The 27,142-nt window shown below is 43.7% G+C and overlaps 3 protein-coding genes across 4 annotated transcripts in view; 1 reads left to right on the plus strand and 2 right to left on the minus strand.

Moving 5' to 3' along the window:
* Nucleotides 1-221: 221 nt before the first annotated feature.
* On the minus strand, nucleotides 222-6,241 carry C6H3orf33 (chromosome 6 C3orf33 homolog). Its single transcript, XM_063339807.1, has 5 exons — nucleotides 6,130-6,241; nucleotides 5,928-5,987; nucleotides 3,500-3,653; nucleotides 2,569-2,729; nucleotides 222-2,133 (listed from the first exon to the last, which is right to left on the minus strand). The coding sequence occupies exons 1-5, from the start codon at nucleotides 6,208-6,210 to the stop codon at nucleotides 1,861-1,863; spliced, it is 729 nt and encodes a 242-aa protein (XP_063195877.1). The 5' UTR covers nucleotides 6,211-6,241; the 3' UTR covers nucleotides 222-1,860.
* Nucleotides 6,242-7,129: 888 nt separating this feature from the next.
* On the minus strand, nucleotides 7,130-20,429 carry SLC33A1 (solute carrier family 33 member 1). 2 transcript variants are annotated; one of them, XM_063338674.1, is made up of 6 exons: nucleotides 19,524-20,429; nucleotides 16,003-16,193; nucleotides 15,163-15,347; nucleotides 14,081-14,198; nucleotides 13,013-13,228; nucleotides 7,130-11,363 (listed from the first exon to the last, which is right to left on the minus strand). In XM_063338674.1, the coding sequence occupies exons 1-6, from the start codon at nucleotides 20,293-20,295 to the stop codon at nucleotides 11,196-11,198; spliced, it is 1,650 nt and encodes a 549-aa protein (XP_063194744.1). In that variant the 5' UTR covers nucleotides 20,296-20,429; the 3' UTR covers nucleotides 7,130-11,195. The 2 variants fall into 2 exon arrangements, with proteins under 2 accessions (XP_063194744.1, XP_063194745.1); XM_063338675.1 differs by lacking the exons at nucleotides 14,081-14,198; nucleotides 16,003-16,193.
* A 112-nt stretch (nucleotides 20,430-20,541) lies between these two features.
* The window catches only part of GMPS (guanine monophosphate synthase), a 31,109-nt gene continuing 24,508 nt past the window's right edge, over nucleotides 20,542-27,142 (plus strand). Inside the window, exons 1-2 of the mRNA XM_063338709.1 lie at nucleotides 20,542-20,666; nucleotides 26,356-26,537. Coding sequence (XP_063194779.1) covers nucleotides 20,640-20,666; nucleotides 26,356-26,537 — 209 coding nt within the window. The 5' untranslated portion in view covers nucleotides 20,542-20,639. The remainder of the gene's footprint in view (nucleotides 20,667-26,355; nucleotides 26,538-27,142) is intronic.

The following is a 27,142-nucleotide window of genomic DNA, read 5'->3' on the forward strand; positions in this document are numbered from 1 at the left end:
AGAAACTCGGTTCATATTCGCCCACACCACACCTCTGCTTGCTAGAAATGTAGCATGTGGTTTCCTGAGATTTTTCTCTCAGCTTTACAGTGGATTTTTGTGATAAATCCTCCTATGACTTATTTGTAACACAGAAGTGCAAAGTCCAAGTAGAATTATATTTAATTATTACAGAAAAAAAATCATAACTGTACAATTATGCCCAGTTTGGAAAAGCTCTTTCTACTTATCAGATGTAGGAACAGTTATAATCACTCATGGGTAGTGGACAATTGCTGAGACTGAATTTGTAGTTTGGGGTTAAAAGTCAACTTCGAGTTTCGCTTCGGAGGATGCCACGGCTGATCCCGAATCCCTGACCATCTGTATGACTTTTATGCGCAAGTACCACAGCAGTGGTTGGCCTAGTCCTTCCCTGTATAACGCATAAAACCAGATGCCTCACTTTTTTTTTTTTTTTTTTTTAAACAGGCAGAGGTTTCCAGCTCCGATCGAGGTCTGCCTCTGCCCAAAGAGCTGCTCCCCATTCCCCACACTGGTTTCCAACACTGAGATCTGCACTGCAGGTACTATGGCTAGCTGCTCACTGTGCTTTGCAAAAACCAGCCTCACCCCTGAGAGGACCCAGGAACAAAAGTAATAAAGAAGCACTAACATCTATTCTTACTTGAGGAAAAGCTGCTTTTTCTTTTAGGACCTTAGGATTCACAATTTTGCCCTGAAGCCAGCAGGTAAAATGATGACATAACAACTAATTGTCAGACAAGCAATGCTCAGCTATTAAGATTTTTTTTTTGTACCACACTCTTCTCCCTAGTATTTCATTGGCAAGGAATCACACAGAAAGAAAGAAAATCTGTAAAACACTTCACTTTAAATAAACATTGCGACTGTGGGATGTTAAACAAAGGTCAGGTGCTTGGTATATAAAACATGTAACAACGAACATAAGAAATTCAATCTTTATTCTGAGAATATTTACAAAATAAATAAGACATTCTCATATACTAAACACCTGTTTCATAAATAAAACAAGAACAGGAATTTAAGTTCTTAACATGGTATAGTCCACCTTTTCAAATTCCATGTTCAAGTTCTATTTTCATCTAATTTTAGGTATTTATAAATCCATGAGAAAAAACAGCATAGGGTTTTCCTCTTCAAGTGAATGTTGTCTTCTAAAAATTTGGATTACTGACATATTAATTTATATTCTTTGATATACCAAGTGATTTTTTTTTCCCTGAGAAACTTTAGTTGTTATGACCTTATGTCATATTGTTATGACCAGCTTTTTAAGATCAGCCATAACAAATTACCTTTTATATCGATAACAATGCAACCCATTATTCAGGATGAAAGATTTTTAAAACACAAGTTATGCATAAAAGAATAGAACTCAAACAAAATGCTTGTGTGTAAACACATACCACAAGCTTTGTAAAGGTCTGAAACAGAGTTTTCTAACCAATGTGGGCTACGTAGTAATGACATGTAACAGAGAAGCATTTAAGGCCATATACTGTGAACTAACTCTGTACCTCTTAAAAACTAGACTGTTGACTGCTTTCACTAGTTCATTAACACAGCTGTGTAGGTATGCAGCAGGTGGAAAAGTGGACAACTCATTCAGGACATTATTGTAGAAAAATTTTGCTTCAGAACATTTTAATTTGTGGCCTGCATACTACTACAAAATTTCAGTCCCATCTCAATTATAATACGGCATTAAGTAACTATGGGTTTTCTGTTCAGGATAGGGACCCTCAAAAATATGGCACTGTTTTTTATCATAAACTTCTACTTTACATAAAGCACATAACATTGGTAACTGGCATTGCTCCAAGCAGGTCTCCCTTTTTACCTTTTAATAGAGCCTCCTAACCAGTTCGCAAATTGTTTCACTGTCTGTACAAATTTACTGTTACTTATACGATCTCTAATTCTTTCAGAGTAGCTTTCTTCTCTCCATATTCCTTTATTTTTCTTCAAGGCCTTTAGCTCTGCTTGAAGCAGTCTTTTGTGAAGTTTCCAGTACAGGCGGGAGTCATGGTGTAGTCCTTCAATACGTGCTGTTCTGCCAAGCCCTTGTCTCAAGATCTCTTCATTTAAGCACACGCTGAGAAATTGACCCTATAAAAAAGCAAAATAAATGTGATATTCACTTCACCTTTAAAACAGTCTTGAGGGGTTTTTTGTGTGTGTGGACTCCCTCCGAGACACAAGCTTTACTACTAACCTCTGGCAGAAAGAGTTAGAAGTTAAGAGGAATTCAGATGACTGTTAAACATAATACTAATGCAAGACATTTGTGAGAGAACATATGATGGACTACACATCAGGGTCATCAGAACTACATGATATAGCCTAGAGAAATACACTCCTGTTGTGAATCAGTCTGCAAAAATACTAGTCTTGAAATGCGATTTACAAATCCAACATTTAAAATTCATATTAAGATAGATAAATTACAAATAATAACATTCCTTAAATGTACTGAGATAACTGAATTGTGTAAATACAAACTCAAAACTGCAGATAAAAGTCAATTTTTGTCAATATATTTACCTTATTTACTAAAACAAGGCACTCGAGGGACGAGTTCTCCCGTCCGAGAAGTTGGAACCATATCATTTGTTTGGGTTTTAACTCTTGCTGTAACCAGGCCATGCCACCTGGAGCCAACTTCACCCCAGCAAGCCTCACCAGCAGAAGACCTTTTGATTGCCCTGATTATAGAAAGAGGGAACTTTGTTACTAAATGCAGCAAAAGAAATTTCATGCTTTGCACTGATCCTCAGCTGTTGGTAATGAATTTATTCCCATGGATTTAAAAAAAGAAAAATAATCCATTTCAGTTCCCCAAAGCACAGCTCATTTGCAAATAAGGATTTGGTCTCATCTCTCCTTCAATAAAAAAAATAATTCAAGACTGCATAAGTGGTTTAAGCTAGGTTGGTTTATTTTGAATACAAATAGAAAGAACTGCTTTCATTATCAGTCACTATTACTTTATCTGAAGGCGCAGAAACAACAGGCAAGAAACATCAGCACCTGCAGGTATTCACAAAGCAAGTGTGTGACTCACAAGACTTGATGGACAACTTCTGCGAAGTCACTGTCCCTAAAGAATGGGTTTGTGTACGTGGCTGCCAGACCTTCATCCCTAAATAAAAGAGTAATTCCAATAGAGTCTTTTTGCCAGGAAGGAGATGAGCTATGTATGCAAATGAACTGCCCGCATGCTAGCTTTTGCTGCCAGAAAAATATCACAATAATGATGCCAATTAATACAAATACTGTAATTGGCAAGCTCTTTCTACAGGTCTCCTCGCAGTCCTTTATTCCCCAATTTCCTGCCTTGTGAAGTATGGAAAAAGACAGAGCCAGGATTGTAACTCAGCCCTTCCTCTCAAGCTTGCCCCCGCCCGTTCTCTGTGTAGCCATGTTAAGAACAACATTTCATTCATACCCTTGTTCTTCACATTGTTTTACTCACATTTTCTCTGTACTGACGTAATGAAAGGAACGCTAATGGGAATGTGTTCAACTTCCAGGCCTTTCTCAGTTATATGATGTAATTTTCCCCGCAATTTCACATTCTTTTCTACAAACGCCACAGGTATATCCGAAGCACGTGTAAACTTTGTTGTCTATTGATGGAAAGAACAAGAAAAAGTTTTTGAAAAAGCATAGAGCAGTAACAATCGCTTTAAATACAACTTCTTAAAACAGTTTGGCAAATTACAGATCTATTATTAGAAAGCATGGGCAAGAGTGTGTGTGTGTGTGTGTGTGTGTGTACACATATATAAAATTTTTTTAATAGTAATCAGCTGCAGAAGCCATTATGTGCCAGCCTTTCCAGACACTTACAGGACTTGCAATATTAGGAGAGAGCATGAAGGTAACATTTAGAGAAAGAAAAGAAACAGGCATTTTCTGAGCAGTGCATATTGAAGTTCACTTGATTCACCATGAAAAGAGCATTTCAGAAGTGGCCTGAACAGTGCTAGAATAGGAGTGAAAGGAAGCCAAGACGTGCAAAGAACAGACACGCTGAAAACAAAGGCAAAGCAGGGAGGACAGAAACAACATAGACTTCGATAAGGGAGTGAAAAAAGGAGAGAGACACAAGCAGGTGTACACCTTTGAAAAGATCACAAGAAGATTAAATTTGACACCACAGCCCTCAATTAACAGGAGGATTCAAAGGGATAGTTACGTGATCACACAGGAAAACTAAGCTTAGCAGCAGGAAGGACTTGGCCAGCAGCAAAGGAGCGAAACTGCCACCGGTTTAGGGGTCGAGGGAGAAGGACAGGCCCTGGGGATGGTGGGACACCCAGGACTTCAGACGCCGTCTGGAAGTCTCAGGGCAAGAAGCCTTTTGTAGAACACCGACCTACTTCTCTACAGCTGTGGAAAGTACTGACCTGCTTATGTGCAACTGCTGGGACACACCAGCCCTTAGGGGAAATAAACCAAAACACTATGTCTAAACTTAAAGATCTTTTTACTCTATATTATTTATTCAGTAAACCTTCCCATTTGTGCTCCATAAGGTCTCCCACTAGGAATACAGAAACTCAGGACCTTGCAGGCAGAAAGCCTGAAGGTTTTTACAAAGAGAATTTGTTCAAGTCTCATCTCATTTGCACTGGAAGCTCCAACAGCCTGGGTAACACATTCACGAACCTTGGGTTTAATGAAACAAAAAGGCAACAAACAAACAAAACAGAAAAATGAAAAAAAAAAAAAGAATTCTGGCAACTTTTGTAGTTCAGGCTTTCTGGTAAGATTTTAAAGTAAAACCTTTATACGAATGTTCTCTCATAGCAAATTGCATTTGGAGTTGTGCAGAGGGAAGATCAGAGTGACTATTATTTTTTAAAGAGCTGTATCGACACCGGAGAGCCATTGCTCCCTACCTGCATGGGCGCAGCTGCAGCTGGAGCTGGCAGGGGAGCATCAGCACATGCCACAAACCGGTCATTTGAAGAAGTGAAGGAAGATTTAGGGTCATGCTTAAAAATATTCAAAAGGCAGTTTTGTTCATGGAAGTATGGAGAACAGATGTGAGAAAACTGCTTCTATTTCAGCTTTACTCAGACTATGAGACAGTTTGGCCAAGAAGGCCAACGGTGTCCTGGGGTGCATTAAAAGGAGTGTGGCCAGCAGGTCGAGGGAGGTCATCCTCCTTCTCTTCTCTGCCCTGGTGAGGCCACATCTGGAGTACTGTGTCCAGTTCTGGGATCCCCAGTTCAAGAAGGACAGGCTACTACTGGAGAGGGCCCAGCAGAGGGCTACAAAGATGATCAGGGGAATGGAGCATCTCTAATGAGGAAAGGCTGAGAGACCTGGGTCTGTTTAGCCTGGAGAAGAGAAGACTGAGAGGGGATCTCATCAATGCTTATAAATATTTAAAGGATGGGCGTCAAGAGGATGGGGTCAGACCCTTTTCAGTGGTGCCCAGTGAGAGGACAAGTGGCAACAGGCACAAACTGGAACGTGGGAAACACGAGGAAAAACTTCTTCACTTTGAGGGTGACAGAGTGCTGGAAGAGACTGCCCAGAGAGGTTGTGGAGTCACCTCTGGAAATATTCAAAACCCGCCTGGACGCCACCCTGTGCAACCTGCTCTGGGTGACCCTGCTTTGACAGGGAGGAATGGGGCTGGACTAGATGGTCTTCAGAGGTCCCTTCCAACCCCGACCATCCTGTGGTTCTGTCTGGGCTGCACACCAGAATGGATGGTGCGTACGAAGGACTGCAGGAAGCTGCAGAGGGAGAGGCAGAACCGAGGAAAACAACACCGTAGGTTAGAAACAAACAAACAAAGGAATGGCGGGGAAGGTGCCCGGGTTCTGGCCGCGGAGATGCCGCACGAGGGGAGCCACGCCTGACACCGGCCCCCCCGCACTCACCATACGGACGCTGCGAGCCAGCACCAGCACCCCGGCCACCGCCATCCCGGTGCTCAGGTTCTGCGGGCAGAGGAGAGAGGGGCTCAGCCGGGCCCGGGCCCGTCCCCGCACCCGCTCGCCGCCGCCCCCCCGCCGCCGCCCCCCCGTCCCCGTCCCCCCGTCCCCGTCCCCCCGTCCCCGTCCCCGTCCCCGTCCCCGTTACCCGCAGCAGGCCGAGGTGCGCGTCCGCCCACTCGGAGAGGCGGGACAGGCCCTCGGCCGCCGCATTCCGCCGCTCCGCCATAGCCGCCCGCCCGGCCGGCCCACAGCGCCGCCCGCCGGCCTGGAGCGCCGGGGCGGGGACACGGGGGAGCCGGGGAGGTGCCGGGGGAGCCGGGGCGGGGACAGGAGCGCCCGACCGCTGAGGGGGGCGGAATCCAGGGCCGGGCCCCGCCTCGGACTGTGCCAAGCGTCCGCACCCAGCGGCGGTAACGCTGCGACACTCGGGCAGCTGCAAAGCAAGACTCTGGCGATCGCGGAGTCGTTCTATGAGATCTCGGTCTGGTCTCATAGAATCACAGAACGGTTTGGGTTGGAACAGTCCTTGAAGATCGTCTAGTTCCACCCCCCTGCCCTGGGCAGGGACACCTCCCACCAGACCAGGTTGCTCCAAGCCCCATCCAGCCTGGCCTTGAACACCTCCAGGGATGGGGCAGCCACAGCTCCTCTGGGCAACCTGGGCCTGGGGCTCACCACCCTCACAGTCAAGAATTTCTTCCTGATATCTCATCTAAATCTCCCCTCTTTCAGTTTAAAACCTTTCCCCCTCGTCCTATCGCTCCCCTCCCTGATCCAGAGTCCCTCCCCAGCTTTCCTGTAGCCCCTTTAGGGACTGGAAGGGGCTCTAAGGTCTCCCCAGAGCCTTCTCTTCTCCAGGCTGAACAGCCCCAACTCTCTCGGCCTGTCCTCACAGCAGAGGGGCTCCAGCCCTCTGATCATCTTCGTGGCCTCCTCTGGACCTGCTCCAACAGGTCCATGTGCTTCTTATGTTGGGGGCGCCAGAGCTGGACACAGGGGCAGTCTCACAAGAGAACTGGTGATTACCTCATCTCTTCAAACCTGCGATACACCTTCTCTGATTCTGCAAAATGCACTATGATACAGCTCCCTTGTCGCACCTTGGGGTGCTATCTTAAGAGAAAAAAACAACTTTGGAACATTCCTGTATTCATCATTGTTGTTTATTCTTTTCCCTTAGTTCAAAACTAACAAATATTTGTAATTCATTACCAAATGGCTCAAGTCAACTGTTTCCCTCAGGTGAATCAAATGCCCGTCTGTGCAATGCACCTATATGGTCTTTACAGAAATACATACGCTCTAAGAAAATAATCAGACAATGACATAAAACTGGATTTATGTTTACACAAGTCTCCCGTTTCCATTACAGCCCAATTCTAGGTTTTTACATAAACAGCCAATACATGAAACGATACTGGTAACGGTCACAACTCAGGATTTCAGGAAAAGCACAGATTTAGTTGGGAGTTTATAATCGAAGGCAGCAAAATTCATACTTGAATCAAAACTTTTTATGTAAGGTTCAAACTAAAACAATTCTTAAATTACTGGCTATGAGGTAAGTTGGACAAGTAAATATCACCCCTGTAATTTTTTTCAAAAAAAGCAGTACAGTTGTTAATTTTACTTTATTTACAAAATGTGAACATTTTAAGGTTAAGTAATAAATATAGAGATAGTGCAAACTCTTGGAAAAACATAACTTGTATCCAAACAACAATTTGGAGGCGTACAGCTGACTGCTACGAATTGGATGTTGGGTAAAATGCTAAACAAATAGCATTGTCTCCTGGTGGGGGCAAGAGTCAGACAATATTCCTGCCTGCAAAAGCCCGTCTGCTCCGTTCCCTGCTGCAGGGATATGCTCTGCTTTCCCACAGTGGACTCTACAGTGCTTAGTGACAGAACTCTCCTTCCCATTTTATCAGATCAAAAATGATCTGAACACCCTCTTTTACCAGCCAGTGTCGAACAGCATTTATCACGTGGAACTACACTGAGAACAGCCAGAAGATAATGAAACACAACAACTTTACAGAAAAAGAAGAACCTTTGACAATCGGCACCAGTGCCTGTAACAAAGATGAAATGTGGAGTTGGTATTTTAAACCAAGAACTGCTGATTGTTGCAATGGGTAGCGCACTGACAGCACTGAAGTTCACCAGGACTGGCGGGTCTGATCCTCAGCTGATTCCTGGCGGGGCCGCAGGAGCAGGGCGCAGCAGCAGCAGGTGCACAATCCTATTTTGCACAGCTTGTCAAACCTTAAACTTTGCCTTACCCATGCTCTTTCTGGGCACTAGAATTACAGAATTGAATTTTGGAGCACCAGTATTTGCCTCTTAAGGAAGTCTTGTGAAACAACAAATTACACTGGGGAGCGCAGGTGCTGATGACTTTCCTGCATGGCAAGTCCCCACAATGACGCAGCCCTGTGTATCGGGCACTGAAGAAGGGGAAAGCTGTTTTCTCCCTCTCCTCCCATGCCCTGCTGCACCGGCCCTTCGCTCCACCCTCTCCCCTGGGACCTGTCTCACTTCACAATGAGCCTGATCAGGAATTTAAATCAGGACAAACCCTTTACCTACAAAAATCTAATTTCTGCCATTTCCCTTTTGCTAGAGAGAACACACATCTGACTCCCCCCGGGCCCTCTCGGGTCACACAGGACCACACAGCCCCGCAGTAACTCAGGGATCTATAGCAGCTCCTGGTGTCACTCCTCCAGCTCCCGTTTCAATGACAGACTCTCAAGGAAGAGGTTGGGCTGCTTCTTTCTTGTCTTTTGAAAAGTTTTTTTTTTTTTTTTTTTTAATGTTAAAGATGTTTAATTCTACAATAATTTTAATATTTCAAAAGAAATTAAATTATTTCACTTTAAAATTCGTTAGGAGAAAAAAAGTAGCAAGACCAAAAGTTTACTGATTCTTTTTAGCTAATCAGCTGGTATAGCAGTAACATTTCTGACTTGTGTTACAAAATAGCAACATAGATTAAAAAACCTATTCCATCAGTTGTTTCTCCAGTGGGAGAGAGGAAACAGTTACTTGATTTAGGTCCCATCATATATAGTACTACTGATTTGGAGTGTGTGTTCAATTTTGATTTTGCCGAGTTCATCAAATGTACTGATAAGCAATTCTCAACCCATTGTTATTAATAACAAGTTTCACCGGCACCTTCAGAAATAGTGAAACAAAATTGCAAAGTAAAAGCATACCCTAAAACATCTATGAATTTGATTTCCCACATTCTGCAGATGAGAAGTTTTTCCTCAAACTCAGAAAAACTAAAAAACAAACAAACGAGAATCTCCAGGTATGGACAAGATGCGATTAAAGCAAGTGGCCCATTGTTCCAGTAAAGACACAGAACCGAAGTGCCTCATACGCAGTTAATCCAGTGGAGATGATCTGGCTAGGACTGACAGACGCATCCACCTTTGACTACAAATCTCTGAAATATTCTTGCATTCTTTGTGCTTATGCAGAGGTGAAATTGGAAAACTTCTAGTTTAGGGAGTAAAAACAATGTGCTTTTATTTAGCTTGATTGATTTTGCTGTACTTGAAACAAACGGCAAGAACGTGGTGTGGCTGGACCACAGCTCACAGCTGGAGGAAATCTACAGCTCAGGATTTGGCTTTCCACTGACTGCCAAGGGCATCCCCCTGAGAAGGGAGAGGGGAAGAGACAGAGGAAGCACTTGGTCACACTGTCCTCTTCTGGACACCTTCTTACTCCTCATGTCATGTAGACACTTTGTACACACCCATGTCCCTTCCAGTCAGTCAAAAGTTGGTATTGATTTACTTTTTTCTTAAAACATACAGCAACAAAAGATCCACAACCCGTTTTGGGAGTCTGGAACACAAAGCTCAGGAGGCAATACTTCTAATATTGACAAGGCAAAAAACACAGAATGGAAAAGAAAATCATGTACCTTTCAAAGGTATTTTTAATAGTTTTTTTTTTTTAATAACGATGTACCATATACATCCAACATTATCCAGGTGCCCTCTCTCTTGGCGTACAGTATGCTTGCTGTACACCACTAAGGCACTCAGGAAGGAATTCATTTTTGACAAATGCAACGGGAATGTTTCCACTACACAGCATCAGGAATAAGTTTCTGTAGCAGCTCTACCACAGGATTTAGCTTGTTTGATAAATGTGACAGCAAGTTGTACACCAACTCACTGGGAATTTGGCAAGTTTGTCATCACCAAATCACTTCCAAAGGCACTGATCATCTTTTCTTACCCCTAGCTGGGAATAATCATGGTTTTTTCCACTGATATTGACTCTGAATGTTCAGACATTTCAGTGACATAGAGGAAACAACACTATCAATTCATTCCCTCAAAATAACAATTGCCTTCCAAAGGCCTGCGTGCCCCCGGCCTTGGGAGCCTGCCTTTGTGTGCTAACTGCTGCTCTGTCCAATTTATATCTTCAGGACTCAAGGCCTAGAGTATTGTGCGTTACTCTTAAGTCCTACCTTACAACAATTTTTTTGTCAAGAAAGTACCTTGAACGTAAATCAAAATGCTTTGAAACAGCAGAAATAAATTAAACAAATGTAATTTGTTTATAAAAATATTTTCTTATAAATCTTTAAAGCTTATAAAAGCCAGAAAATACATTTAAAAGAATCTCTGAAATGTTCCATCCTTTGAGATGTGGTTACAGTTCAGAAAGTGAGAAGAAACAAAGCCCACAGACATTTTACATTTATCTTCCCACAAGGAATTCCATAGTAGAACACGCTTAACCTACAAGTCAAAATGCCTTTGACATCCTTCCCCGGGTCAACTCCCTGTGTCAGATCATTTCTGTTTGAAAATAAAGAGCTGGAACTTAGCTGACAATGCTGCTGTTTAGACAGACATGGCACATTAGCTTTTCCATAGTTACTATATGGAAATTCAAACGCTGGTTATACCAGCGGCCGTGACTCTGAAGCTAGAGCTCAGGGATATGTATGTAGTACATAGGTGCCATTTTTTTAACAGTTACTTTCTGAACTTACATTTTAACATTGGGAGGGCAAGTGGTATCACATACAAACATACCACGGTCTCAGCCACCCCTTTTTTCAGTGATGTGGCATTTAAAAATACCTATATTCCTGTTTATTAATTATGGGATATGTCTTTGTAATAAAACTAAAATGACCTTGCTAGTCCATCCAATATTTAAACTGCATCAGTTGGTCCTCTTGCACTTCCACGAAGACTGTCCTTCATCCTGCAGCCTTTTAAATTTTGGCCCAAGTAGGAACCACCAACCAAACCCCAGAATGACACAGATGACAGATTCCACGTAGTAACCGTCCAAGGTAGTAACACAGGAACCACCAGCTTTTGTGCAGAGCTGAAAGACAGAAGCAGAAGTTGATGCATTAAGTATTCTCTGGGAGATACAGAAACACAGACTTTTAGACAGTAGGCATTAAATATCCACTGTTTTTTTTTACTTGCTCTTGGTTATGACTAAATATATTTGTTTAATCTGCTTATGGAGTTAGTAAGAGAGGCTTCCAAGTGTACCATTGCTATGAAAAGTAACAAAACTGTTATAAAACATTTGTTAAGTGGAACATATTGGCCCAAGGGGCTAACTCTAGAAAACAGAAACTGTCCAGCTGTCTCATCCTGGCCTGGAGGTACAGGCACTGTTCTTAATCCCATGAAGATTTTTTTTTCCCTCTGAGCCATGCAAATGACTTCCTTAGAAATTATAACCTTGCATCTCACCACACTGAGTCTGCAAACGGACAGTACAAAATGCCACGTATCTCTGGGAAAAACATGCCCAGGATGTTTTCTAGTTGCAGAACTGGAAGACAAAAACTCCAGAATTTAAAAGGTACATGTATAGCACATGATCATTTCTGCTATTGTTCAGCTTTCAATACTGCTATAATCCAAATCAATCCTCCGACTTGAGGTTCTGCCAGCATTTTCATTATTCTGAGACATGTCAAGATCAGATTAGGAGTAAGGGAGTGGTGGTGGAACATTACCAACTGGGAGGATGCAAAAAAAGATCAGGGGAGTGAGGTGAAGGTGGAAGGACTTAAGCTCACTAGAGGCCCAGGCCCAGGGAACCTAATTAGTGGCAAGCCCATGACAGGCAGAAAAAGCACACATTAGGGGGAAGCAGTTTCCTGTCTGTAACTAGTAAAAGCTGCAACTCAAGTTCAAACAAGTCACATTTGACTCCTAGAACACTTTGTTTATTTAGAACCTCCACATCCCAAAGAGTCCTGGCATTCAAGAGTGAAATCTCAGACACGAGTACGAAATAAAAATCCCCCAAACCCCTAAAACATTTCCACCCTTCCAAACACCTAATTTGCTCATGAGGAGATCAATTTGAAACCTTGCTTTCCAAGCAGTTTTGCATCGTGTTGTTTGATCTGTGTACAGTAGCACAGCACGTTCTTTGTTCTCTTCCACAGGGCTCCCCAAAACTGGGAAGGCAGCCAGTGACACCGCTCAATTTCACATAGAAAGTGAAGATCAAAGACAAGAGAGCAAAGTAACATCATGGGAGAAGGTTTAAAGGTATTCAGATAGGAAGCCTCCAGAAAGACAGACGGAACAAAAACCTATCACAAAACTTAAAGGACTTGGGGAACAGACAGCCTGACAAGAACAGAGCTCCTAATTACAAAACTCTGAACTTAGCAGGGTTTACTCTCAAAAATATAACAACAGCCTCCTCACACTCCAGAAAACGTAGCACCAATGTAGTGCTTCTACCACCAGGCTTTCCTGCCAGCCCAAAAAGAAATGGACAACTACTCTGCAACAGCAAATCTTTGGTAAGATGTTAGTTATTAAAAGTGCAAAGATAAAAACAGACTTAATTTTATCAGACAGGAAAATTAGCTCAATTGGTGGGAATTTTTAAGCATAAGCTATGCACTATGAAGGTTTTCAATGGCAAAAAAATACCAAGAGAACCAATTTCATTGAAAATAATGGAACAAAGACCTTTACAGCCTCCAAACTTACTTCTGCAGCAACTGTAGTTCCGCAGGTCTGTTCCTGGGCCCCTGCACACTCTTTCACCGTAAGTGGGTCCACAAGCCAGAGTGCAACAGTGGAAGGCCAGTTCCCTCCCAGATTCGACACAGTATTTAGGAGTGTCATGTAGGTTCCTCCAATCAGTGGATCGCTGACTTTGGCGTTGAAAGCCATTACTGCAACATACATGCTATACAGCGTAATCTATAGAAGAAGGAAGAAAACCCACAGGACAGTAAGGTCTCCCCAGTTACGGACAATGACAACTAAAAACCCCAAGATAAAAACTGCTTTAAGAGATTACTTGAAGCTAGCAACATTGACTGAAAAGTAATCCCAACAGCTTAAAATTGCATGAGAGAGAAATTACTTTGTCAGTCTGTCTCTCTTGTCATACCAAGAAGTTAGCCTTGCCATTTGTCTCAAGTCATGCTGAAATGGACCCAGCCTCACATGCATCGGAATGATTGAGGTTATCAAACTGAACTATAAGGCCAGCTAAAATAGCACATAAAAATAAGAGTCTTGCATTTAAAATAAACTCTCAAGGCATTGCATACACTTTAGTTCTGATCCAAAGCCCAGTTTTTATCAGGAGTTTGTTTTCCAGGCCTTTGGATCAGATCCATTATGATGTTCCTTCAAAATCAGTAATGCAGTTTTTTCTAGGACGAAGACCATATAACTTTACAGATCTGCACAACAAGCACAATCATCACGTCTGCGAAACTCTGACAGAATGCTGGGATTTCTCCAACATCACCCTGCTTTTGAGCTTCTGGTTGGGGGGGATGGGGGGGGAAATCTATGAAACAAAAGCAGATCTGACCAACTAAAAGTAACTTCATAGAAGACGTCTAATGTACCACATGGAAGAAAGAGAAATCATATTGGCAAGGGTATCAAAACAAAATATAGCCACACAGCACAACAGGTCAGACTTAGATGAATTCTAGTGTAAGTAAGAAAAGCAGATAACAGCATTTATAGTCCTCTTGTCGATTGATATAAATACCCTCCCATCCCTCTCCCCTTCCCACATACAGTATACATTACCTGATGTAAAGCATAACTCAACAATACTACAACATAGTAGTAAACAGGAAATCCTCCTTCATGTTTTACTTTAGGAGTCCACCATACCAAAAAAGCAAATTCCAGACCAAGCAGTAATCTGGAAGAATATGAAAGATAATACATAATTCATGTAATTCTCTTCCCCTTGTGTTTCCTTGATACAAAGCTACTCTCAAATATTTATACATACAGAATACATTAAAACAGTTTATATGTAAATACTTAAAGGTATTTCTGCCTTAGATAGAATTAGATATTAAATATCTGACAAGCACTGAAATTGTAAACGTTTTATACCTAAACAATTCTATCATCCATATAAACATAATTGACTACCAGATCTCCTATACTAGCTTTCTCCCCTGCCCCTCCAACAGACACGTATTTTTTGTGGAAAGCAACACACAAGACATCTAACCAAATTCAGCTGGAGGAAAACTTACTCTTTTTTTTTTTTTTGCAAAAACATATATAGTTGCATAAGAACATGTTAAAGTAGCATCTACCCATTACAGACATGTTACATGATTTACCCAGTCACAGTATTAGGTAATTTGCTGGATTCACTGGTTTTAGAACTCCATAAGCAAACTCCTATATAAAACATGTAACAGAGAAATTAAATGTTTCCTTGTCCATATCAGCCTTATTCAGCTTCTTTCACCCTCAGTTACTTCAGTAAAGCACACACCCAGTAGATGCACCAAATGACTTGTCAATGCGTTCTGCCACTCTTACATTGGGAAGCATGCGTAATTTTACAGCTAGAGTCCCGGATCTAGTCAGAATGGTTCATGAATAAGGAACTAACAACATTGAGTAAGAGCAGGAGAGTACTGCTCTAATGTTGTTGCATATGTACCTTAAAAACACCTCATGTTCCACTTGCTTACACGTGTTACTACATGAATCAAGGCACAAGACACAGAGTTCTACTTACTATGAGAATTCTGACATACTTTCTTGTATCTGGAAGTTTAAGAGTTACACAAGAAATCCTATACTTGATCTGAATACACAAATTACTAAGTTTCTGTCAAACAAGATTTGTTTGTTTTTACCTGAAAGGCATAGCTTTGTAAAATGTGTTCAGCGGCTGGGGGCCTGCTGTGTATTTGCTGATAATCAGAGGCAATATTATCTGTAAAGGAACCATTGGAACCGCTAGCAGAGCTAAGTGCTCTTTCGGGACTCCCTCTTCCACTAATTTGAGTCCTGTTACAGCATCTGCCGCTGAAAATCCAACCTGCAATATAAGTTAGAAAAAATAAATTGAGGAAAGCAGTGATAGTTTGACTAGAAATTCAGGTTACTCAGTATTAAGTAAATTGAGAAATGTGATAGAGTACAATTCTTTTGTGTCTCATTTGATTTCCAAATCCGTTCTGAACCATGTTCTACACTTGCATACTCTTCTTGTCATCAGTGCCAAAACTATACCAAGAACATTAAACAGAGCAATGACATTCATGCTTGTGCCTTAATTGCTGTCAGTATCTACGATGGCCAACAAGAAGCCATGGAAACCTAGTTTGCACAGAGTTGCAGATTCTGGGAACAAGATTTAGGTTAAAAGAAACATTTTCTGTCCTTTTAACTGCAGACTACACAAAAACCATAACTGTTTAAAAAATGTTTAAGAACAAATTAATACTAGATTGCAATCAAACTTCTCTTTAATGCTTGTGTAAACACTTAAAAAAGCTCAAACAAATGTTTTCTGTTGTATAACCCTGCTTAGCACGATGATATAAACAATTCTGTTTCAAATTTTATGTGAAAATTTGTAACTCTGATGATAACCACTAGCAAAACTAACATATAAGTTACATTGCAAGGATTCAACTACCTTTCAGACTGATATCAGCAGCATCCAACTGTTCATACATGTATTTACTTACTTTTGCTGTGAGAATCAAGAGACAGAAAGTAAGAACTGCTGGCATCTTGATTATTGAGAATAGCAGCCTGTATGTATCAGTGATGCCTTTTGTTTCTTCTTTTGTTGGTGTTAGTTCCTTGTTTTCCTTTTTCAAAAGGGCAACCAGTGTAGTGGTAATTAAAAAGACAGTTCCCCAGAAAAACAGGAAATCTGGAGGGGAAAAAATAGTTACAAGACAGGGAAAAAACTTCAGAGGAAGAAGTCATTCACAACTCCCCAGCTGATTTACTGTGTAGTCATGTAACTATTCCATGCCTCGGTTCTATTCTCCCTATATAGTATCTATCTACCATCTGAAGGAAACAAAAGATTTATACCTATGAGTGTAAAGATGGCCTGGTGAAAGTTCTTACACAGTCATCAAGTAGCGCGTCACTCAAATATGGCTGTTTTAAGTAGCTATTATACTTGCTAACCCTCAAGCACTCTATTTTAAGCAGATATAATATTTTCTAAATTGGGGATTTGAAGGCAGCAATAGTAAAAACCCACCAATATTTTATGGCAAGTACTTTTTGAGTTAGTGAATGGATTAATCTAAATTAATCCTATCCTCTACCTTTATGAAAGAGGCAAGAAAGAACTCAGTAACATGCAGAGGGTAAGACAGAAGTAGCCTTTTATCTTCCTGGTCACGAGCAACTTCAGAAGCCTCACGGTGACTTGAAAGAAAGCAGCAAGGGCTGGTGAAAGGGCAAAGACAGTGCAAAAGTTTAGTCAATTATTAGCTGCTTCTTATGCACAGGAAGAGCGACAAGCACAACAAGCATGTAAGAAAACACAGAAAGACTACTTTAGCTATATCCCAGCATTCTCAGTGTAAAAGGAAAAAAAGGCATTTCAAACCATTTTCTGCTGCTTCCACACCAGCTACTTCTCCCTTTCCTAAAGTAAAGAAGATCCCATAACCAATGCTGTCTGATTGCTCTCTTCTCTGTTAAAAAAGGTACCCTGAATATGTATTTTTAAGTAAAAGATGAATTTTCAGGGAGTCGTGCTAATCACAGCTACTGTTTACAAAAGACATACAGCAGTGGTACTCTAATAATAGCACTAAGCATTATCACTGCAGTGAGACTTACAGTGTGAGGACAGGAATAGAAATAGCTTTGAGCATCATCGCATGAATACTCCTGATCAGGTCAGCCCTGTCAGATGCAATACAGTAATGGCTGGATTACCAAAAAGAAAAAAAAAAAAAAAAAGAAAGGCAGCCATATAGTCCACTAAAAGGCTACAAGCAAAAGAACTTTTTAAAATTATAGTTTACACAACAAGTTTCTAGCATAAAGTTTTTGGTGCCACCAGTGCTGCTTAGCCCCATCCCTATTTTGTCTCTGCCTCTACACTATTATGAGCAAAATAAACTGTTGTGCTGGGGGCAAAGCAAACCTTTGAACTAGACTGGGGACAGACCAGGCTTGAAAATAACCATCAACGAGGTGTCCATGGGGGGACTGGTGTTTGATCACAACAGCTTTAGTTAATCCTACAGCTACACATCTCTTCCCAGGAAAAAAGGTGCTCCACAGTCACCAGTCCAGGTAAGTTTGCGCTGCCTTGAAGGGGTACCTTCTTCCTGCACTTGCGCTTTACCTCTCTCCCATCATGCTGGGACAGGCATTCATGTGACTGCATGGCAAACAACTAACGCTGTTGCTGCTGCACAACTTGAAGTTGACTTGGGATCACAAAGTGTTGACTTGTTCTTTCCCTCGCATCGGCACACAGCCTACAAAAGCCTTCAGAGATCTGAATGGGCAAAAAGCTATTATTTTAAAACTATTTTCTGCTCCTTTAACTGCCTGAACAGGCTTATCACAAGCCCCATTACAACCTGTGCTAGGACCAGAGAGCCACTCTCCTCATTTCAGTGAGCTGGTTTTCAGTACTGCTCTACAGCTGCTTCAGGAGAAATGTGGACACAGCAAACTGTGGCAGTCACATGAACAAGGGATGAGAAACTTCTTGCAGCCAGTTTTACCACCCAAAAAAACATATCCTGCAACTACAGTATCAGAGCTATTTGCTTTTCTTACTCCACCCAGGTTAGTACTCCAGGACAAGTTATACAGGTTGCATTGGTGTTTTTTGATTTTGGGATATTTTTATTTTTTTTCAAAGACAGCACTCTTTCAATAGTAACAAATCCATTTATGCAAACAGTACTGAGAGAAAAAAAACGAAGACAAGAAAAAACCTGGACATTGGAGGTAAGAATAGACAAACCAAGCTCTCTTAACTACACTAGTGATTTGCAGGTTGCATCAGCAGTAAAAGACATCAGTCTGCCGCTGGAGCAAGAGGGAAGAGACACACCAGCACTTATGAACTACACAGTAAGGGAAAACAAAGGAAAGCAATAAACTAGCAGGGTTACTTTGAGGGCTACTCTACATAGGGTTATCAACTGGAAGGAAAGTGGAAGACTACTTAGCAATTGTGATAGCTGCACAGACAAAATAAGTACAGCAGTCTTGGAAACTGATATCCTGATTTATCAATAAGATAGGTACAGGACAGAAAGCGAAAACTAGCCTGTAAACAACAATTCACTCAGTTTTGGCATACCTTTTCTCTTACATGATACAGGAAGAGCATCAATGTAAGAGACAGAAAAGAAACTAAAACCATGAGAATTTACTCTTCATTGCTAGCCATGGTCACTTTGAGACTGCAGCCAGAAGCCGTGCCAGTTTTTCTTGTCCTCCCATAAGCTGAGCTGGCTAAATTCAACCTTGCAAACAAAACATGTATTTAAACATCTTCCAGGCAATATGCCAAATATCAACCACTACATATAACCTTTCTGAAAAAAAATCAAAACCAAACAAAATCCCACCCCAAACCAATGCCAAAACCATCAAACAGAAAACATCCCTACACTAACAGCTAGGTATGGTGGTATTACCAGACACTATTAATTCATTAAAGAGAAAACAAAATCCCCCTTAATTTACTAAAATAAGGCCTTCCTTGAGAAATTGGCTACGTGGTCAATCCTGAACACTTGTCATTTCTATTTCTGTGAACAACACCACTTTGGAATAATCAATTATTTTTTTTTAATTTCCCCTTTCCTTCCTCCCAGATGGAGATGTTCTTAAAAGGCCTCCTTAATAAGAGGCAAAGCATTTGGTTTGTTTGGGTCGTTTTAAACAATAACCTATTCCACGGTCATTACAGCGGGGGGTGGGGTGGGGGGGGTGGGTGGGGAGGTGAAGTCTCTAAAGTGCTTAGATCAGCCAAGATAATGACAAGGCAAGTTTCCCACACTCATAAGGCCAGAGAAGCCTGGAAGTTCAGTGCATGCAGCAGTGGACTCTACCAGCCTCCTGGCAGGCTGTGCTTTCTCATGGGCAGGGGAGAACCCAAAGCTGCTCAGTTCACAGCGCCAAACCACCGCCCTCTCTGAATGGAGCTTTGGTCTAGGTTCAGGGAAGAATCATCCCCATCCCAGCATCATCAGGCCAGCAGTACCTGAGAGGGTAACAATCCCCTGGGGCTGGGGCTGGAACCGCAGGTACTTGTTGCAGAAGGAGGCCGACTCCAGGGCCAGGAAGAGGACGTTGCCCAGGAAGTAGCCAGCCGTCTGGCCCACGGAGTTGCAGGTGGAGGCGTAGCCCACATTCTCCCTGGACAACATGGTCAGGGCCCAACCGTCCACTGCAATGTCCTGAGTCGCTGCCAGGAACTCGAAGAAGAAGAAAGTCCCAGTGAGGGCCACCACGTTGGGGCCCCGGCCCTCCCCGTCGCCCAGCAGCAGGTCCACCTGGGTGGACATGTAGATCATGAAGAGCCCCAGGATGTACTGCGTGGGCACCAGCCACGACTTGCGGCGGCCGAAGCTCCGCAGGTAGACGGCGTCCACCAAAGGGGCCCAGAGCAGCTTGAGGCTGAAGGGCCAGAAGACGAAGCTGAAGAAGGCCTGGTCGGTGTAGCTGGCGCTCTTGCTCTGCAGGATGAGGGGGACGCTGCCCGCCAGTCCCAGCGGGATACCCTGCAGCACGTACAGCACCAACAGCAGCAGGATACTGCCCAGCTCCGCCCGGCACCCCCGCGCCCCCCGGGAGCTTGCCTCCGGCGGCGGCGGCGGCGGAGGCAACAGCAGCGCCTCAGCCTCGCCACCCGGCAGTCCATCCCCACAGAGCACCAGGCCAGGCGGCGCCTCACTCCTCACGTCCAGGTAGTGGTGGTGGCTCCCGGCCCGGCGTTGCCGGCCGCCCTCCTTGGCCGCAATAGCAGGCGACATGTCGGCGGCAGCGCCGCGGGACCGCACTGGGGGCCGAGGCGGGAGCGGACGCCGCCGCTGAGGAGAAACCGCGCACCGGCCCGTCCACCACCAGCCACCGCCGCCCCGCCCCTTCCGGGCACGCGGGGCCAACAGCAGGCGTGGCTGCTCCTCATTGGTGCGCTGCGCGCTTACGTCAGGTAGTCGCCCCGGCTCCTCCTCCTTCTCCCCCTCCCCGCGGCGGCGCGGCGCAGCCAGGCGGCATTAGCTCATCGCGGCGCGGCGGTGGCGGCTTCTCGCCGCCCTTTCTTTCCCCTCCCCGCCTCGGGGCTGCCCGTCTGCCGCTCCCCGCCCTGGCAGCCCTCATGGCCCTCTGCAACGGAGACGCCAAGGTCAGTGCTGCCGCGCTCCCCTCCGCCGTGGCCCGGGGTGCTGCCCGCCGCCCGCCCGGGCCTGACGGGCGCTTTGTGCCGCTGGGGCCTGGCCTGGCTGTCGCATACGGCGTGGTGGGGTCCGGCCTTTCCCCGCAGAGCAGGCCGGAATCTGCGGCGGGGAGCGGGGCCAGACGGCTGCAGGGGCTGCGGGGGGCCGGTGCCTGCCTGCCCGCTGCCGGTAGCTGCCCGCCTCCCCTGTCCCCTGCGCCGCTCTGCCCGCTCGGTCACGCAAGGGGCTGTTCGGAAAAAATCAATTAGTTTTACAATCCAGTTTTTTTGGTAGGGTTTTTTTAAGCGTTGGCTCGCGGTGTGGCCCAGCTCATGGCCGCCCAGTGCCTCGCACGGCCTGCGCTGCCTGCGGGCTGAAACCGAAACGGGGGCATGGCCAGCACCTCCCCTAGCAGCTAGCCACGTTCTTTTTTTTTGGCGTTACGTCCTAATAAGCACGGCAACTTATTCAGCCAACCTAAGAGAAAAATTGGTTTGCTTAATTGCTGCGGGTTTGCCTGCGCAGGGCCCTCTGCCCCGTCCCGGTGACCCCCGGGACCGTGCTGCTCCCTCACCATCGCCCCAGGTCCCGTGTGCAGCGACAGTGATGAAAAAGCTGTGTGTCGGCGTGGCTCCTGCATGGCGGGGGGACAAAACGACTTATGCGCCTTTATGAAATAGAAGTTTTTTTCTTGACAATGCAACTTCTGAACCAAAGCCCTGTAAGCTGTCTCAAGTCGCTTCTGTAGTAGGATAGAAGCCATGTTTTAGACGTTTTATCTAATTTGCAAGAAAACATGACTCTGAGGGTTTCTTTAAAGCGCTTAGTTGGTTGCTGCTTTAAGTTTTCTGACACATTTTTCCTGACCGTTGACACCATCTCCTTTCCTGGCCAGGGCTGCTCTTCAGGACTCCACTTCTCTGGGGTGCTCGCGCCCACAGCCAGCTATGTGCTGCGGAGCTCATCTTCCATGAGCCGTGCACTTGCAGGAAGCGTGTAATGAGAGTGGCTTCCGCAGGGGGCCAGGCCCAGCAGCCGTTGGAAATCTGCATGTGACTTATGTAAATTAAAGTTTGCCTGAGATAACGGGTTGGGGGCTCTTGTATCAGTCTCGCGGATTGCCCAAGTTTGAAGGAGTTGCTTTCCTGTTATACTTTGAAAAATTATGAGTAAGTGTTCTTATACCTGCTTAATTTTAATACCACAGGGAAACAATTAAACTCCTGTAAAACCTGTGCTGTCTTGAAAGTGCCAGATCAAGGCTCCTGGTTTAGGCTTGTCTGAAGTTATTATTGTGGGTGAAAGCTGAGGGCTCGGACAGAAGGGCTGTTGCTGCAGACTGGGCTCTGCCAGGTGCTTCTTGGTACTCCAGATTATGACTGTTCTGTATGCTAATGTGTTTTATAAATTGCATTAATGAAAATCCTGCAAGCGTGTGGGAGTGTGAAATGCTGAAAAATTCTGTGATTGTGCAGAAGTGGGCTGTTGTGAGCCTGCAAAACTTAGTTTAAAGTACTAGGTAGGAATAAGATATGTGGTGTCCTTAGCTGGTAATGCAAGCCTTATGGCAAGTCTCCTACCACAGTTCGTTATAGAACTGATAATTATTGGTTTTGGCACGAAAAACCCAAGAGCAATGAAAGTTTTTTTTCTTACAGTGTTACTAAGTGGTAAAGCTGAAATGATGGATTAAAGCTGAACCTCGTGGTGCAGTTGGAGGTGGCGATAGAGTTCAGGTGACAGTCGGGACCTTGGTTCCAGGTTTTGCGTCTCTGAAACAGGGAAATGGCAGTCTGGAGATAAAGCATTTTGGTGGTGTAATCAGTTTATTTGGTTCATTGGTCACAGAGGAGAGTAGGAATCTTTCACATATGATGTGTTTTTCAGGATGACTTGTGTTTTAAATTATCTGAATGTAGACTTTGTTCCTCCATTTTTTCTCTTGGTGTACACAAGTTCCATTCTGTTTTTAGTCCCACTCTCGGGACATCAGGCTGGTGCATCTGTCTGCTGTGCCTCACACCTGAACCTCCTTGGGCACCTGCCGAACCAACTTCAACAGAAGTTGTGAAAAAAAGCAATTTCTACAGATTTTTGTGAAAATAGACCAGGAGAAGACAAGGAACTCTAGTTATGCCCCTACTGAAGGGAAAAACAGCTTTTATTAGAAACTGGAGAATCCCCACTAGGAAGAGGTGCAGGCTCCATAGACCCTGTTCCTGCAGGAGTTGGGCTGCCTGGTATCCTCTTCATCTTTCCCTAGCATGCATATGGTATACAAACATGAGCTAAACTGCCATGTTGGCTGCATGTTAACAGCATCTGTTCTTTTTTTTGATTTTATTAAATGAAGTTTCCCTTGTTAAATTTGAGTTCAAAATCTCTAGCCTTGACATGGTGCCTTTAAATAAAGCCAGATCCTGTACTGACTTACCACCTTTCTCCTTCCTCTCTTTCCATGTGGTTTACAATAACGTTTCTGTTGGGCTCTTTTCAGAGCTGAACCTCCTTACAGTTCTACATTAGCTCAAAAATGAAGTGCAAAAACTCCTCTGGCAGAGTCAGTGTGATGATAGTCACCTGTATTGATTCCTGGGATGGGGCTTGCTTGGACATATGCTGGGATGTGCTGTGAGGCTGCCTACAGGAGAAAAGCAGAGCGGGCAGTGCCCTGTGTAATTTCTGAGAGAAAAATATTTCAGCCTGTAGTTCACTCTAAGACCACATCTAAGGGGGCGGCAAGTTTTTAGATGAATGTTGTTTTGTTTTGTTTTTTTCTGGTGAGGTGCCTGTTGCCTTGCTCATCTTATATATTCCCCATAAGATCTGTGTTGCTTGATGGATGCAGTACTCTTACTGGATTTTAGCCCATATGCCTTTAGCATCATCTGAGGAAAAACCTTGTGAGCTATGATTAGATGCTGGCTTTTGAGATTTTGGGAGGGTATTAACAGACTCCCAGTGGAACTCAGGCAATGAGCTATTACTTGAAGCCTTAAACAGCCATCTTTCAGGGCCACAAAACCCCTTAAGAAATAATTCTAATGTTGATGCCGTTGTCTGTGAAAGTGTTCCTCCAATCATTGTACAAATGATGCTATACCTAACAAGAGCGAAGAAGCAGGGACGGCTCAGTGAGGGGGTTTGCCGTCTTGGGAGCTGAGTGCTCACACCTGGGTGACTACAGTGCAGAGGATTGTCCCGTTCATGCTGGTGACAAAGGGGTAGGTATCACTGTCCTGCTTTTACCGAGCAGAACTAAGGAAGGTGCAGGTTCATTTGAGATATAGACCTACTTATGCTGCCTTATGCAATGTTTTTCAAACTACTCCCGATGTAACTTTGAGCTCTTTTTGTTTTCACGTGTGTGTCTCCCCCACAGCTGTTACTTGGGCCCAGCTAATTACACCAGACTGCTCAAAGCAGCTCGATGCCTTCAGGGTAGGGCGCTGAAAATGAGATTTATGTACTAGCTCAGCCATCGGTCCAGCTGAGCTGATGCCAACAATAACTTGGGTTTAGCCTTTTTTATTGTAAAATGTAAAAACTGCCTTCACAGCTACTTCATTCTTACTCATTCTGCAGGTTCTTAGGAGTCAGCAGGTTGGGATGATGGGTATGATGTGTGGGTAGCAGTGTTGGCAGGTGGACCCATCTGCAAGGGCTGGCTATGCACCCCTGGCTTGCCTGGGGCTCTGGAGGGGACTCCTTACATCCCACCCTGGTCTCTTGTGGGTGGAAGTGGACAATCTTGAACACTAAGCCAAGAGGGCTGCAGAGCTCTGTCCCTTTGTGGTACAAGCTACAGCATGTGCTCTGAAACAATTAAAGACTTTAAATAAGAAATAGCACTGCAAGGAATTTGCCACAAGATGGAATTAGAAAAGAATAAGGATGTTGGTCTTTCTCTCAAGAAGCACTACTTTAGAAATTGCTAGGTGAAAATGCCCAGAATCACTCTAAAAGTGGTTCCCTCCCTTCCAGTTCCCCAGAAGGGAAGACAGTTCTGGTGACCTCTCTCCATCTGAGCAGGGGCTTTGAAGGGGCGTTTGCTGCTGAAGTCTGCTTTACTCTACATGTGCCCTTTTTGTTATATAACCCAAGACTAAAAAAGTCGTTAAGAGCTCCCCATGAAGCACACTCAGCTACCAGTTGAAGGAAAGAAATTAAGTAACTGACTCTAACCTGGATTTAGGCTTTTGAGGGATTTAGCATATTTTTTTCTGCTTGTGTCCTTTAATTTAGATAAAACCTTTTCCAGCTAGCGTAAACTTTGGAATTTTCCAGTGTGCTTGCCTTCCTTGGTTAATTTGAAGACAATTATCTGAAGTGTCTCTCAGTAGCCGTCGAAGAAAGCTTAAAGGCAGCCTTTTTTGTGTATTTATTTGTTGGGGAGAATGTGTCCCAGCAGGGTGATGCTCTCCTCCAGAATCAACCTGTGGTTGATACGGGGGTGATTATCTGACCTGCGTGGAAATACTGTGGCATGCTGCAGGCTGCCCCAGCTTCCTTTGGAGCCCAGGCAGCGGTGGTGGGGACCTCCTGTGAGCCCTGGGTCAGAGGCTGCATTGCCTGGTACAAACATGCAGAACAACTCTAATGTGCCATAATTAAAACTTGAAGTGATCATAAGCTTCAAGGTGTGTTTTGAGGCTGTGTTTGCCTCAGAACCCTTCCATGTTTTTCCTTCGTCAAGGTACATTGTCAAGGAAACAGTTTAAGCTTTAAGTTAAGGGAAAACCACCCTCGAAATAAGTGATTTCTTTAAGCAGCAGAATTTTTTCTGCATGAATTTCTTGGTGTATAACAGTGCAGTTGAGTTCACATTCTTCCTTGAAGATCGTTGGATGCGGACACTTCCATGGAAGTGCCATGCCTCTTTTCATAATTTTTTTTAAAAAAATAACGAACCAACCAAACTTGTCCTTGCATTTTCCTGCCCTCGTTCAGATTTAGCTGAAGTTGGCTAGTCAATTCAAAAGTGACAGGTTCAAAGAGAACCATTGCTTTGTTCCAATGTGCAATCTGCTTGAATGCTGCAGTCAAAAGTTGAGCTTTTTTTGAAAAATTGTTTTAGCGGAGACATTTGTTCTCAATTTCTCCTTTTTATTCTCTCCAGGAGGTAATGTCAAGTGAAAGCTCAGCCTATGAGGCAGTGTGATGGGGAAAAACATTTTTCTTGTGACTTTGCACTGTCCTGTTTTGCTTGAGGAAAAGGCACATGGTCTTAATTATCATAGGGTGTGCTGGGTTTTGTATGGAACTGTAAAATGGAAAAAGCTGGAGTGGTGAACAGGGCATATGACTATTTATGGAAAGCTCTGCCTTCATTAGCTTATTTGCATATTTTTTTTTTCCGTAATTTATACCATGTTTGGTTTTGGGGATGGGGATGTCATGTTTGTGTGGCTGCTTGGAAGGGATGTGCTGTGTTAATGCATGGCCCCTTTTTCTTGCTAGTGCATCTACTGGTCCTTATAAATTTGAGGATTTTTTTCATTTAGAAGTTTTTCCACTACTCTTTATCATTGTAATCATAAATTAACTTATAGGCAGCCTTAGCAAGTTTACCAGATGTTAGTTGTTTAAGAGATCTGGCTTAAAGTCTGTGGTCTGCAGTGTGTCACCATAAAGCGCTGACATGAGTGATGTTCGCAGCCAGAGAACACCGGAGGAGACCTCAAGGATGGGCAGCACCACTACGAGGGAGCCGTCGTCATACTCGATGCCGGAGCGCAGTACGGCAAAGTCATAGATCGTCGGGTGCGTGAGCTGTTCGTCCAGTCTGAGATCTTCCCTTTGGAAACGCCAGCCTTTGCAATCAGAGAACAAGGGTTTCGGTAGGTTGTTTCCTGCGATGCCTCTGCCTGTGTGTGCTGCTTGTTCTCTCCTCTCTGTCTGACAGTATCTGTGGATGTTGGCAGCAGTAGTAATTGCCTGTGTTTTTATGTGCAATAGCTTTCATTGTAATTACGTTAATGATTGCATCTTTAGCTTATCCATGGGAACAGCTGAGTTTTGCTGGGGAAACTTGCGCGGCAGTATGAATTTTGTCTATTTGCCTTCACGTCATTTTAATCATTTCCATTTGTAAGTATAATTTAAGAGTCTGCATTTTAAATATGTATCTGGAGAAATTTAGATGATCTTGCTGTTTTACCTGTTAAACTAGAATAGCTATTGATCAAGAAAACAAGTTTTATGAGTTTCTAAAAAAGATTTTTCTTAGTTATTTATTTTTTTTAAATTAAACTAACTTGGATACTGAACATATTGGGGTAAATCATGCCAAACTGTTTCTGGGAAGCAACTGGAAAAAAAACCCAACTGAAACTACCACTCATTGTTTGCAGCAAGGAAAGGTCTCACAATTATTTAGTACTTTGTGCATTTCTTTTTCTTGTTTTATTAGGCTTACAAGGGTATGCCTCTCTTTTGTGTGGGG

This window comes from Chroicocephalus ridibundus, chromosome 6 (genome assembly GCF_963924245.1).
Source record: "Chroicocephalus ridibundus chromosome 6, bChrRid1.1, whole genome shotgun sequence".
In the NCBI taxonomy this organism is placed as follows: domain Eukaryota; kingdom Metazoa; phylum Chordata; class Aves; order Charadriiformes; family Laridae; genus Chroicocephalus; species Chroicocephalus ridibundus.

What these genes read in the sequence shown, in the direction of transcription:
- C6H3orf33 (XM_063339807.1), bottom strand. Translation starts at nt 6,210, where the DNA reads ATGGCGGAGCGGCGGAATGCGGCGGCCGAGGGCCTGTCCCGCCTCTCC. An exon ending in CGCACCTCGGCCTGCTGCGG is followed by an intron (nt 5,988 to 6,129) that starts GTAACGGGGACG and finishes CTCTGCCCGCAG; the next exon opens with AACCTGAGCACCGGGATGGC. An exon ending in TACGTCAGTACAGAGAAAAT is followed by an intron (nt 2,730 to 3,499) that starts GTGAGTAAAACA and finishes TTCTATAATCAG; the next exon opens with GGCAATCAAAAGGTCTTCTG.
- SLC33A1 (XM_063338674.1), bottom strand. Translation starts at nt 20,295, where the DNA reads ATGTCGCCTGCTATTGCGGCCAAGGAGGGCGGCCGGCAACGCCGGGCC. An exon ending in TGAGTTATGCTTTACATCAG is followed by an intron (nt 13,229 to 14,080) that starts GTAATGTATACT and finishes CTTCTTCTATAG; the next exon opens with ATTACGCTGTATAGCATGTA. An exon ending in GAACTACAGTTGCTGCAGAA is followed by an intron (nt 11,364 to 13,012) that starts GTAAGTTTGGAG and finishes TCTGTCTTTCAG; the next exon opens with CTCTGCACAAAAGCTGGTGG.